Genomic DNA, 13,130 nt, shown 5'->3' with positions numbered 1-13,130 from the left:
ACCATAATACCATTTCCATAATTAAGGTACTAAATATATCCATCACCTCAAAAATATTTCTTTCCATCCCCTTCATTTTTTGTGTGTGTGGTAAGAACATTAACCTAAGATTTACCTTCTTAACAAGATTTTAAGTGTACCATACTATATTGTCAACTATAGCCACAACATTGTACAGCAGACATGTAGATGTTATTTGCCTTGTATCACTGTAATTCTATACCCATTGAACAACAGCTCACCATTTCCTACTACGCTAGCCTCTGCAAATCAAAATTTTATTCTATGCTCCTTTTGTGTATTTAATATTTCAAATGAGTGAATTCATGCAGTATCCGTCCTTCTGTGACTAATTTATTTCACTTAGCATAATATCATCCAGGCCCATCCATGTTATCACAACTGGCAGGATTTCCTTTCTTTTTTTTAAACCATTTCCTTTCTGAATAATATTCATGTTCATTAATATATCAGAGTTGGCATGCATTGTGCAATTCAGGGTGTCATGGCAGAAAGTGGTTGGCAATGAGTGTGAACTTATACTGAGGTTACTATCACGAGGGAAAACCTTTGCCTTTTCCATTCTAAACTGCTTTAATCTCTGCTGAGAGATGTGTAGGGGTTATTTAATCTTTTTTTTTTTTTTACCTGATACCAGCAGTAACATTTTTTATGCGGTTATACCTGAGATAGAGGTGCTGAGGGTGAATACAACATTAGGGAGTATGGCTAGTTAATATAAATACTCACAAGAAGTTTAGGTATACTTACTGCTCCCCAAATCAGGTGCCATATATTGGATTAGTAACGACTCTTTCAGATCTAAGACAGGCTGTGACTTTCATCTTAGATTTAGTCTCCTATGCAAGGATGTCTAAAGCTCTTTGAACTTGAAACTGTTAAGGGGCCCTTCATGGGTGAATGATGGAACACATAAACTGTGATACACCACGGTACAAGCTATTGATACAAAGAACAACATGCATGATCTCAAGGGAAGGATGCTGAGTGTGAAAAACCAATCACAGAGGTTACACACTATAAGATTCCATTTGTAGAACATGCTGGAAATAAAATTATAGAGATGAAGAACAGAGTAGTGGTAGGCAGGGGTGTCGGATGATGAGTGGGAGGGAGTGGGTGTGGCTGCAAAGATAGAGCCTTATGGAGAAGGGCAGTTCTGTATCTTAATTGTGATGGTGATTACACAAATCCATACAGTACATATGATAATCTGCATAGAACCCCCCCCCACACACACACACACTCAAGAGTGCATGTAATACAGGTAAAATCTGAGCCAGTTCTGGGGATTGTACTGTGTCAGTTTTTGAGTTTGGAGATGTTCTATAATTACTTAAGATGTGACCATTTGGTTTTTTTTGCTATTGACTTATATAAGTTCTCTATATATTTTGGAACTTAGCCCAGCATCAACTATACAATTTGCACATATTTGCTCCCATTCAGTAGGTTGCCTTTTTATTTTGTTGATTCTTTCCTTCCTTTACTACATAGAAGTTTTTTAGTTTGCTGCAGTTTCACTTTTTTAGTTTTTTTGCCATTGTGTTGTTGTCAACTCCAAAAAATTATTGCCAAGATCTATGAGAATGAGCTTACTGCCTATGTTTTCTTCTAGGAATTTTATAGTTTCAGAGCTTACATTCAAGTATTCAACTCATTTTGAGTTAATTTTTGCATATGGTGTAAGATAGTGGCCCAGTTTTATTCTTCTGCATGTGACTTCACTGTTTTCCCAATACCATTTAGTGAAAAAACTGACCTTTCCCCATAGTGTATTCTTGGCTTCTTTGTCATAAATTAATTGACCATATATATTTGGGTTTAATTCTGGGCTCTCTGTTCTGTTCCATTGATCTATGTGTCTGTTTTTATGCCGAATGCCAAACTGTTTTGATTACTATAGCTTTGTAAAATAGTTTGAAATCAGAGAGCATGGTGTCTCCAGATTTGCTCTTCTTTCTCAAGATGGCTTTGGATATACTGGATCTCTTGTCATTCCATATAAATTTTAGGATTTTTTTTCTATTTCTGACATGAAAAATTTCATGGGGATTGCACTGAATCTATAGGTTGCTTTCAGTAGTATGCTGATATTATGACTACTTCCTTTTATCTATAAAAGTTTCAATGAGTTGTTCTCAATTAAGGAACACATTAAACACCAATTTTCTAAATATTCATATCACTTAGGGAACAACTTCCTCCTTGACAATTTCCCTGTGATTACCAAAACAACATAAACAAAAACAAGGAAAGTCTTACTGATTGGCCCCAACACTGGGGGCCCAGTGTATAAAAACCCCAGAACAGAAGAAGTCCCCAGAATCTGAAAAACTCACCTCTGAACAGAAACTCACCTTCTACTCCTGATACCATGTGCTGCTCCCCTTGCTGCCAGCCCACCTGCTGTGGGTCCAGCTGTTGCCAGCCTTGCTGCCGCCCATGCTGTGTGTCCAGCTGTTGCCAGCCTTGCTGCCGCCCATGCTGTGTGTCCAGCTGCTGTCAGCCTTGCTGCAGCCCATGCTGTGGGTCTAGCTGCTGCCAGCCTTGCTGCCGCCCATGCTGTGTGTCCAGCTGCTGCCAGCCTTGCTGCCGCCCATCCTGTGGGTCTAGCTGCTGCCAGCCTTGCTGCAGCCCATGCTGTGGATCCAGCTGCTGCAGCCCATGCTGTGGGTCTAGCTGCTGCCAGCCTTGCTGCCGCCCATGCTGTGTGTCCAGCTGCTGCCAGCCTTGCTGCCGCCCATGCTGTGGGTCTAGCTGCTGCCAGCCTTGCTGCCGCCCATGCTGTGTGTCCAGCTGCTGCCAGCCTTGCTGCCGCCCAACCTGCTGTCAGACCACCTGCTGTAGGACTACCTGCTGCCGACCCAGCTGCTGCTGCCGCCCTTGCTGTGTGTCCAGCTGCTGCCAGCCTTCCTGCTGCTGATCATCTTGTCAGAAAACCACCATCTGAGCATAACATCTTCGGCTAACTGACTTGCCATTTTGGAGACTTGTTCACTTCCTAGACTTAGCAACCAGCATGCTTGACCATAATTTTCTGGGACTCATTTGCTTGATACAAGCTTCTGCATCAGCCTGATGGGGTGCACAGGACGTCCCTGATCCTCTCCCTCCCAGTTGGTGGATCATCTGCCAGCTTCCTGCATCCTCGATATGGAGCTATGGTCTCTGCTTTGAGTCTGTAGTCAAGGTCTTCACCCACTCCCTCTGTGTAACTTAGAAAAACAAATTCTTATAATTTTTAAAAGGTTTTACAACTGATAAATAATCCTCATAATCGTATGTTCCTTATCAATGTAGTCATGCTTCTTGTAACAGGCTTTCTTTTTTTAGGATCACTTTGAACTGTATTCCTAACTGCAGGAGTCTTACCCTTTGTTTCTTAATAAATTCTATAGCATAAAATTCATCCATATTGTGTTTTATTTATTGCGCCGAATTCCTGACACAGGGTTTTAAATACATACTGCATACTATATGCATTATCCCTACTGAGCATCGTAACAGCCCCACAAGAGGTATCTCTGTTTGTAGGGGGGAGCCCCCGTTAATTAAGGTCACGTAGCTAAGACTGGACTGACTCAGATCCAGGAAAGTCTTCTGTTTCTACCCAAAGGCACGCACATTTACACCCCAAAGAAGCCTCGGGTGAATGTTGTCACGGGGCATGCACCACTCAGTAAATCCCCACATTCCCGATGCACTTCCCCCTGCTCTCACCTTTCCTGCCAAGTGTCCCTCACCAAATAGGAACTGCATCCTCTGCCTGCTACTCTATTCCTATGACATTCCAAACTGACCAGGTGATCGTTCTGACTTAGATGATGTCCCTGACAAAAATGTGCTCTCACAGGAGTAGAACCTTCAGTCCAGGAGGGTCTGCAGCCGTGATGGGACGGGAAGCACAGATTCCCAAGTGTGTCACTAGTGGTTAACGTGAGGAGATTCACTCTGACGTCTGCCCAACCCATGTGTACTCCCATTCGAGGATATCTGCGGTCCTACGTTAATGATATAGTAACGGCCATTGGGTTAAGGTACAGTCCACATCCAGAAGACAATATATCAATCCCGTATGTTGTCACCTCTATGGGGGTGTCTTTGCTGCACATCTAAGAGACCAGTCCAATTTTTTACCAGGCCAGCAATTTCTGTCACGTAATGCACGGTAGGACAAGTAGATCCATGGTTACGTGCCTATTGTTGACCTTGTTCATCATAGAGTGGGTCCCTTGGCCCAAAGTGATGCTATTCAGGATCCTATGACAATACTGTAAGCTGGTGGATAGCACTGCAGACAGGGAAGACAATTCTTTTTGCCAAACGTGCAATCAAGGTAAGGAAGGACTGCCTTTTTCAGTGTGGAAGTGATCCGAGTGGAACACTTGGGTCCACTTGGGGTGGTTAGTCTTCATAAATGATGCTATCGATACCAACTCACCTCTTGTCCCGACTTATGATGACAGCACATCCAGCAGAGGCAGCTGTGGGGAGAGGGGACCTGTGCTGTGGGTGCACACCTGCCTCAATCCCTGCCACCATGGCTACTTGGTTCATGCCCCTGTGCAAGTACCGGTGCACCTGAGGACCTGGACAACGTGAGTTATACCAACTTGTACTTGTCCAGAGTTTCCTCAGTGGTAGATGCTCTCTGGGGAGCACTGATGTGGCACACAAAGAGGAAGCACCATCTGCTGACACACCATCTCCATGGACATGATTCTTCTCCAAATGCCTTTATCTTCCAATCATGCTTCTTCCAGGGATAAGATAAATCAATCAGGCCTTTCACCATTTGCAAGTAGCCAATATACATCATTTTCTGAGGCCATCGACCACCTCCCATACAAAATTACACACACACACACACACACACACACACACAATCATTGTACTAATCACAGTTCTTTCATTGGGAATATTTCCTCTTTCCACTGTCTTTACAGACCAAAAGTTTTTCATCTGTTGCAGTAAGAATTCTCCATCTGGCATAAAAGCTGCCATTGGGGCCATCAATCGCTGAAGTTCAGGTAGTCCGTGTTCATATATTATAACCAAGTAGGGTTTGAAGGGGTCAAATGGAATTGTGCTGAAAATTACCACTCATGTATTTTTTTAGTCACTGAGATGAGCACTAAACTCTCCATGGATGTGCCATGATTTCTCATTAATAACTTTGTTTTAATATTTATAATTTGTAAACCGAAGTTAGTTTGCATTAACTCAGGGATTCAAAGATTACCAAAAGAGATACTATCTTAGATTATTAAGGAAGAGAAGAAAAACTATTTTCTATAAATAATAAGGGTGATGAATATATTTTTTCTGTAACACCCCTTGAAAATATAAGAATTGGGGTCTCTTATAAAGGTATCTGACTACAGACAAACTGAACCAGTAATATAAGTGGGAGGGGGAAGAGAAAGGAAAGACTTCTATATTAATCCATTGGCAGACATATATGTAAGATGGTAGCTGAAAAATGAAGATATATTTGTAAGAGATCACACAGTATATTGAAAAACAATTCATGAGTTGTTTTAAGTGCATTCTATCTTTACCCCCAAAACATATAGCTAGTGAGTGCCAGAACAAGAATTGGAGACTTCCATATGAGTTTAATTCCTTTAACGAAAATATGTTGCATTCTACTTTAGAAAACTTATGGCTGAGGATAAAACAGAGGTAAACAGTTGCACAATCTTGGTAGTACTATAGTATAGAAAATGGATAAGGCAAACTAGAAGCACCTTACAAAACAGCATAGTCACAAGTAATAAGAATGGTAAGATATGGCCGTATACTGTACAGGATAAGGAGATCTCATTCCACTAAACCAGAATCCAATAACACCTAGAATATTTTGAGAAACAACTCTGAACTTCATCTTACAAATCAAGATCCATTTTCAAGGTTAGTGACAAGGGCCTTGGGGGGAAATGCACATCATAAAATTCATGCAGTCACCGGGGAAATGCTGTCCTTTGTCAGGAAGCATCGCACGAGGCAGGGAAACACATGTCAGAGATCAGAGTGAAGGGAATGCGTTGCTGCAGCAGGCCTCTCAGGGGACAAGGTGTCTGATGAGAGGAGGAGCTGCCCTGCAATGCCCTCTGACTGTCTGATCAAAGGGATCCCGATGAGCAAAAGATGCAGGAGGCCCAGGAGGGTGGACGCTCAGATAAGGAAGCTGAGTCTCGCAATCATCATATGAAGAGAAAGTAGCCAATTCTACATTATTTCATTCATATAAAGTTTAAGAACAGCCTAAACTCATGACCTTTGGGGATGAGTGAGCACTATAATTTGAAGGGGATGAGGGTGAGATTCTCTCTCTCAACCAGGGTGACATGGATGTTCACTTTGAGATCTTTTATCAAGTTGAAAATTACTAACAATTTACTAAGTTGGAAATTATATATTTGAGCACTTTTTAAGATGAATGTTAAGCCATAAAAACTTTTGAACATGTTCATACTCAATGATACTTCAGGCATCATCTTTCCTGATCTAATTACTACATTAATGACAAAAAAGAAAGACAGTGTGCAGTCAGTGACCTAAGTGACTCTGGAATAAACAGATTGGGCATCAAGTCACCAACCACTGCAACCTGCCCAGGCAGCAGGCACTCTATGGGTCAGAGGACCCACCCGCTTATGAAGCAGGAACATGCTGATAATGTGACCATTTCTTATTTATCTATAGAAAGGTTCCTATGAGTTATTCTCAATTAAAAAAATAGATTAAGAACTTATTTTGAAGAGATTAATTACGTTTAGGGAACAACTTCCTCTTCAAAATTTCTCAAGTGACAACACTAAAAATGTAAACAAGAACAAGGAAAACCCTGGCCATTGGTGCCAACTTTTTGGGCCGCAGGTATAAAAGCTCCAGAAAGAAAGGAGTCATCAGAATCCGAAAAACTCACCTCTGAACAGGATCCCACCCTCCATACCTGACACCATGTGCTGCTCCCCTCGCTGCCAGCCCAGCTGCTGCAGGCCCACCTGCTGCGGGTCCAGCTGCTGCCAGCCTTGCTGCCGCCCATGCTGTGGATCCAGCTGCTGCCAGCCTTGCTGCCGCCCCTGCTGTGTGTCCAGCTGCTGCCAGCCTTGCTGCCGCCCCTGCTGTGTGTCCAGCTGCTGCCAGCCTTGCTGTCGCCCAACCTGCTGCCAGCCCACCTGCTGCGGGTCCAGCTGCTGCCAGCCTTGCTGCCGCCCAACCTGCTGTCAAACCACCTGCTGGAGAACCACTTGCTGCCGGCCCAGCTGCTGCTGCCGCCCTTGCTGTGTGTCCAGCTGCCGCCGCCCTTGCTGTGTGTCCAGTTGCTGCCAGCCCTCATGTTGCTGATTGTCTTCCCTCAAGAACCACCAACTGGAAATAACACCATCTGTGAACTGATTTGCCATGTGGACAATTTCACTTCCTAGACTTCGAAGACAGCCAGCATACCACCACCACCATTTGTGTTATGCACCAGCCTGCTCAGAGGCTTGAGATGCAGTGTAGAGGCCTACACTCGGTTCTCTCTCTCCCATGCTATGGATCATTTGCCAGCTTCCTGCATCCTTGATATGGAGTCCTGTTCTTGCTTTGACTCTTAAGTCAGGATCTCTTGCTCCTTTTAAGTAATTCATCTTCATAATTTTTAATAGGTTTCTGCAATTGATCAATATCTTCATAATCATATATGCATAGTTTTTATCCTATTTCTTCTTTTCACAATCACTTTGTAACCTCTCCCTGGATGCAGGGAATCTTACACATTCCTTAATAAAATCGGTACCTTTTAAATCCCATATTGTGTTTTCTTTTACTGTACAGTATTCCTGACATAGGAAGTCATATACCTATTGCACACCACGTGCAGCATCCAACTAGAGCTGCAAAATGGACCTCCAGGAATTATTACCCAGTTTTAGATGAGAAAACTTCATTGTGTGATGCCATGTAATAACGGACAGACTGAGATCCAGGATGGGGTCTTCTGTTCCTGCTCAAGGGCACCAACGCTCACAGGCCAATACAAGTGGCGATGAGACTGAGTGCCGAGGTCTAGCAAGAGTGCAATTAATTTTCTACCTCAACAGTGGCAGGAATAATCCCTCATGTGTACAGAGGGTGTTGTTTACAACATTCCTCCCGTGTCAGGTCCCGGCAGCGACATGCTCGGGCAGCAGGGACCACATCTGCAGCTCTCATGAGTGCAGGGAGCCTTTCCTGACTCAGGCGCTGTCCAGCCACTCATGCAATTCCTCTGGCCACTCTCACCACTTTATTTAATATATTACGGAAAGTCCTAGCCAGAGTAATTAGTAAAAATAGGTTTTTTTAAACAAAGGCATCCAAATTGGGCACGAGGAAGTAAAACTGACCCTATTTGCAGTTGAAGTAATATTACATATATTTTTTAAAACCTAAAGATGACTCAGAAAACTTTTAGAACTAATCAATAAATTCAGGAAAGTTACAGATTACAAATCAATATATATATATTGCGTTTTTATATACTAGCAATGAATTATCAGAAAGAGGAATTAAGATAATTTCATTTATATTTGCATAAAAATGAGTAAAATAACTAGGAATAAATATAACCAAGAATGTGAAAGACCTTTACCCTGAAAACTAAAGATATATATGAAAGAAACTGAAGACCACACAATCAAAAATATATTCTATGGTCGTGAATTATAAGAATTAATATTGTTAAGTGTCCAAACTACTCAAAACAATATTCAGATCCAGTACTATCCCTATTAAAATTCCAATGGCATTTTTCAAAGAAATAAAAAAAATATTAAAATGTATATGAAACCCCAAATATCTCTGACTAGCCAAAGCATTCCTGAGAAACAAGAACAAAGCTGGAGGTATCTTGCTCCCTGATTTCAAACTGTATTACAAACCTATAGTAATCAAAACAGTATGGTACTAGCATAAATACAGACACATATCAATGGAACAAAATACAGAGCCTAGAAATAAACCCTCATATAATGGTCAATATATTTATGACAAAGGATCCAAGAATACAAAATGGGAAAGGGACAGTCGGTGTTGAAGTAAAACTGGACACTAACATTGCAAAAAAGTGTTACTGAATCACTATCTTACAGTATAGCATACACAAAAATTAACTCAATATGGATTAAAGACTGGAATGTAAGACTGGAAACCACGGAACTCCTGGATAAATGCATAAATGATAAGCTCCTTGACATGGGTCTTGCCAATGGTTTTTTTGGATATGACACCAAAAGCGAAGACAGCAAAATAAACAAGTGGAACTACATCAAACTAAAAAGCATCTGCATAGCAAAGGAAACCTTCAACAAAATGAAAAGGCAAATTACTGAAAGAGAGAAATTATTTCAAATCATACATTTGATAAGGGTTAATATCCAAAATACATAGAGAACTCATAAAACTCCATAGCAAAATGAAGATAAAACTCCCAAACCCATAAAACATTAAATTTAAAAATAGAGGATCTGAATAAATATTTTGCCAAAGACATACAGATGGCCAAGAGGTACACGAAAAGGTGCTCCACATCACTAATATCAGGGAAATGCAAATTCAAACCACAATGAGATATCACTTCATACTTGTTACAAGGATAAATAAACGAAAAGACAAGACCTCACACGTGTTGGTGAGGATGTGGAGAAAAGAAATCTCTTGTGCACTGTTGGTGGAAATTTAAATTGGCATAGCCACTGTGGAAAACAGTGTGAATGTTCCTCAAAAATTAAAAATAGAACTGCCTAATGACTCAGCAATGCCACTTCTGGATATTCATCTGAAAAAAAGCCCCACTAACTTGAAAAGATATGTGCACCAACAATGTTCATTGCAGCATTATTTATAATACCCAAGATATGAACACAACCTGCATATCTATCACACACACCCTCCCCCCTGAATATTATTCAGCCATAAAAAGTACATCTTTTCATCTATCACAACACAGACCTAGAAGGCACTATGCTAAGTGAGATGAGTCAGACAAAGACAAAAACCATATAATCTCTCTTATATCTAGAATCTAAAAATAAAACATTGGTGGTAGCCAGTGGTGGGGTGTGCAGGGTGGGCAAGATGGGTGAGAGGGTCAAAAGGTACAAACTTCCAGTTATGAAAGAAATGAGTCATGGGGATGTAATGTACAGCATGATGACTACAGTTAAAAATACTGTATCACATATTTGAAAGTTGCTAAGAGAGTGGATCTTTAATGTTTTTGTTTTTTTAATTTCAGAGACGAAGGAAGAGGGAGAGATAGATAGAAACATCCATGATGAGAGAGAATCATCGACTGGCTGCCTCCTGCACCTCCCTGCCCACTGGGGATTGAGCCTGCAAACCAGGCATGTGCTCTGACCAGGAATCAAACTGTGACCTCCTGGTTCATGTGTCCACACTCAACCACTGAGCCACACTGGCTTGGCAAGACCACTGAGCCACACTAGCTTCGCAAGAGAGTAGATTTTAAAAGTTTTTATCACAAGAAAATTAATAGCTATGAATGCTGAAAAATGTTAACTAGACTGATGTGCTGATCATTTTGCAAATATCAATTCATAATGTTCTACACCTGAAAGTAATATCATTTAATATGTCGAGTATACCTCAATAAAAAATAAGCTGAGACACATACAAGTAGAACTCAGAAGGCTCAAAATATCAGAAAGAGCAGGAGACAGTGTTCGTAGTGAAATGCAGAAACACTGTCCTAGCCTTCCTGGCCTGTTGACTCTGTGCTTTCCCTATGACATGGCAATTCCACTCTGGCATATGTGCCTAGAAGAGAGAAAATGGGGCAGAAACACATTCTAAAACGTATGTGATAACTTTATATGTTTGTTGAAAAGTCTAAATATACATACTCAAATTTCCCTTGGTCATCATTTTATCTCGCTTTTCGCCTGAATTTATGAAAGTATGTGCAACTTGAGAGGTATCACCTGAGATCCTGATTCATCTAGAAAACAAAGATGCAACATGAATGGCTTGATGCTCAGAAAACCAGTGGATGGCTTCTGCCTCTATTCTCCTGGTTGGGTGCTGATTTACATATGAAAAACAGTGGGCCAAGGAACCAAGAGTCTCTGGCAGAACTGGGCAATACATTTCTAGTAGGAGGCCTCAGATACATACAGGCTGGAGCCTTGAATCCACTTTTCTGGGAGATCAGACTTAGACTCAAGCAGGGCTTCATTAATCACAGAACCCATCAACCCCTGACCACTCAGGGCACCTCCTAACCTAAATATGGCCAAAGGAACAACACTGAGAAGAGACCACTATCCTGACCTTCTTCAAAACAGCAGGAAGTAATACATGACCAGGTGATATCACATGACCAGAAATGTTGCTGGGGATGAGTCCTGATTGTCCCGTTTCTGGAAAAGATTCTGAAGTAATATTCCCAATTAAGGAGAAGATGAAACGGTAATTTACAGAACCCTCAAAACACAAGGGGAACAACTTCCTCCTTGACAATTACTTTGTGACTATAAACAAGGAAACAACAGCAAGGAAAGTCCTGCTTATTGGTCCCAACATTGGGGGTCCAGAGTATAAAAGCCCCCAAAGAGAAGACAACATCAGAATCTGAGAAACTCACCTCTGAACAGAAGCCCACCCTCCACCCCTGACACCATGTGCTGCTCCTCTTGCTGCCAGCCCACCTGCTACAGGACCACCTGCTGTGGGTCCAGCTGTGGGTCCTGCTGCTGCCAGCCTTGCTGCCGCCCTTGCTGTGGGTCCAGCTGCTGCCAGCCTTGCTGCCGCCCTTGCTGTGTGAGCAGCTGCTGCCAGCCTTGCTGCCGCCCTGGCTGTGGGTCCAGCTGCTGCCAGCCTTGCTGCCGCCCTTGCTGTGTGAGCAGCTGCTGCCAGCCTTGCTGCTGTAGCACTCCCTGCTGCCAGCCCAGCTGCTGTGGGTCCAGCTGTGGCGGGTCCTGCTGCTGCTCACCCGGCTGCCAGCAAGTTTGCTGCAGTCCCGTGAATGTCTGCAGAACCTGCTACCACCCCACCTGCTGCTGCGTGCCTGGGTGCATCCGCTATGGCTGCGGATCCAGCTGCTGCCAGCCCTGCTGCTGCTGATCACCTCGCCAGACAACCACCATCTGCACACATATCCTCTGTGAACTGACCTGCCATTATGGAAACAAATGAACCTTCTGGGCTTTGTGGACAACCAACAAGCGAGATCATAACTTCTGTGACTCATCTGCCTGTTTAAAGAGTCAGCTGGATGGAGTGCAGAGGACTTCCCTCAGTCTCTTCCTCCCGTGTATGTGGCTCTTGCCCCCACTTTGTGCATCCTCAATATGCAGTCATGGTCTTGCCTTTGACTCTGAAGTCAGGACCAATGGCTCCCTCTAAATAACTGAGTCAACAAATCTTCCTATTCCATTAATAGGTTTCTATAACCGAATAATAATCCTCCTAATCACAATTCCTTACAATGTAATCATGATTCTTGTATAAGACTTTCTTCCTTCAGGATCACACTAAATTGTCTTACTAGATGCAGGGCTCTTCTCTATGTGTTTCTTAATAAAGTCTATACCATAAGCCATCCATATTGTGTGTATTTATTGTACAGCATTCCTGATTGAAATACATATTGCATACTATATGCATCATTCATTCTGAGCACAATAGCTCCCACAACTATCATCTACAATTTCAGAAAAACAAATTCATTGCATAATGTCACAAGCTAAGAATAATGACCAGACTCAGATCCAGGACTGGGTCTTCTGTTCCTGATCAAGACACTGACGTTTACATGTCAAAGATGTAGAGGTCTGAGCCTAAGGTTCCGATACCCTTGGTAAGCTGTGGTGTTGCCATTGCTCAGATAAGGTTGTCATGGGGCACGTACACACCATGAGACACCCCAGTAACTTCCCACATTCCAGATGTACTTCTCCCTGCTCTCTACATCTTCCTGCTAATTATCCCTCACCAAATAGTAACTGCTTTCTCTGCCTGCTACTCACTGTTATGAGGAGTCTAAACTGACCAGATGATAGCTGTAACATTAGATTATGTTCCTGACAGAATGTGCTTTCATGGGAGTAAAGTTA

At 42.3% G+C, this 13,130-nt stretch overlaps 2 protein-coding genes across 2 annotated transcripts; both read left to right on the top strand.

Moving 5' to 3' along the window:
• Nucleotides 1-2,398: 2,398 nt before the first annotated feature.
• On the top strand, nt 2,399-2,947 carry LOC132219326 (keratin-associated protein 9-1-like). The gene is made up of 2 exons (XM_059671689.1): nt 2,399-2,736; nt 2,782-2,947. Exons 1-2 carry the CDS (start codon nt 2,399-2,401, stop codon nt 2,945-2,947), a joined length of 504 nt encoding a protein of 167 aa, XP_059527672.1.
• A 4,043-nt stretch (nt 2,948-6,990) lies between these two features.
• On the top strand, nt 6,991-7,377 carry LOC132219325 (keratin-associated protein 4-3). Its single transcript, XM_059671688.1, has one exon. It carries the CDS (start codon nt 6,991-6,993, stop codon nt 7,375-7,377), a length of 387 nt encoding a protein of 128 aa, XP_059527671.1.
• Nucleotides 7,378-13,130: the final 5,753 nt, after the last annotated feature.

The sequence above is a fragment of the Myotis daubentonii genome, chromosome 16 (assembly GCF_963259705.1).
Source record: "Myotis daubentonii chromosome 16, mMyoDau2.1, whole genome shotgun sequence".
In the NCBI taxonomy this organism is placed as follows: domain Eukaryota; kingdom Metazoa; phylum Chordata; class Mammalia; order Chiroptera; family Vespertilionidae; genus Myotis; species Myotis daubentonii.
This window is presented reverse-complemented; position numbering and strand designations above follow the sequence as displayed.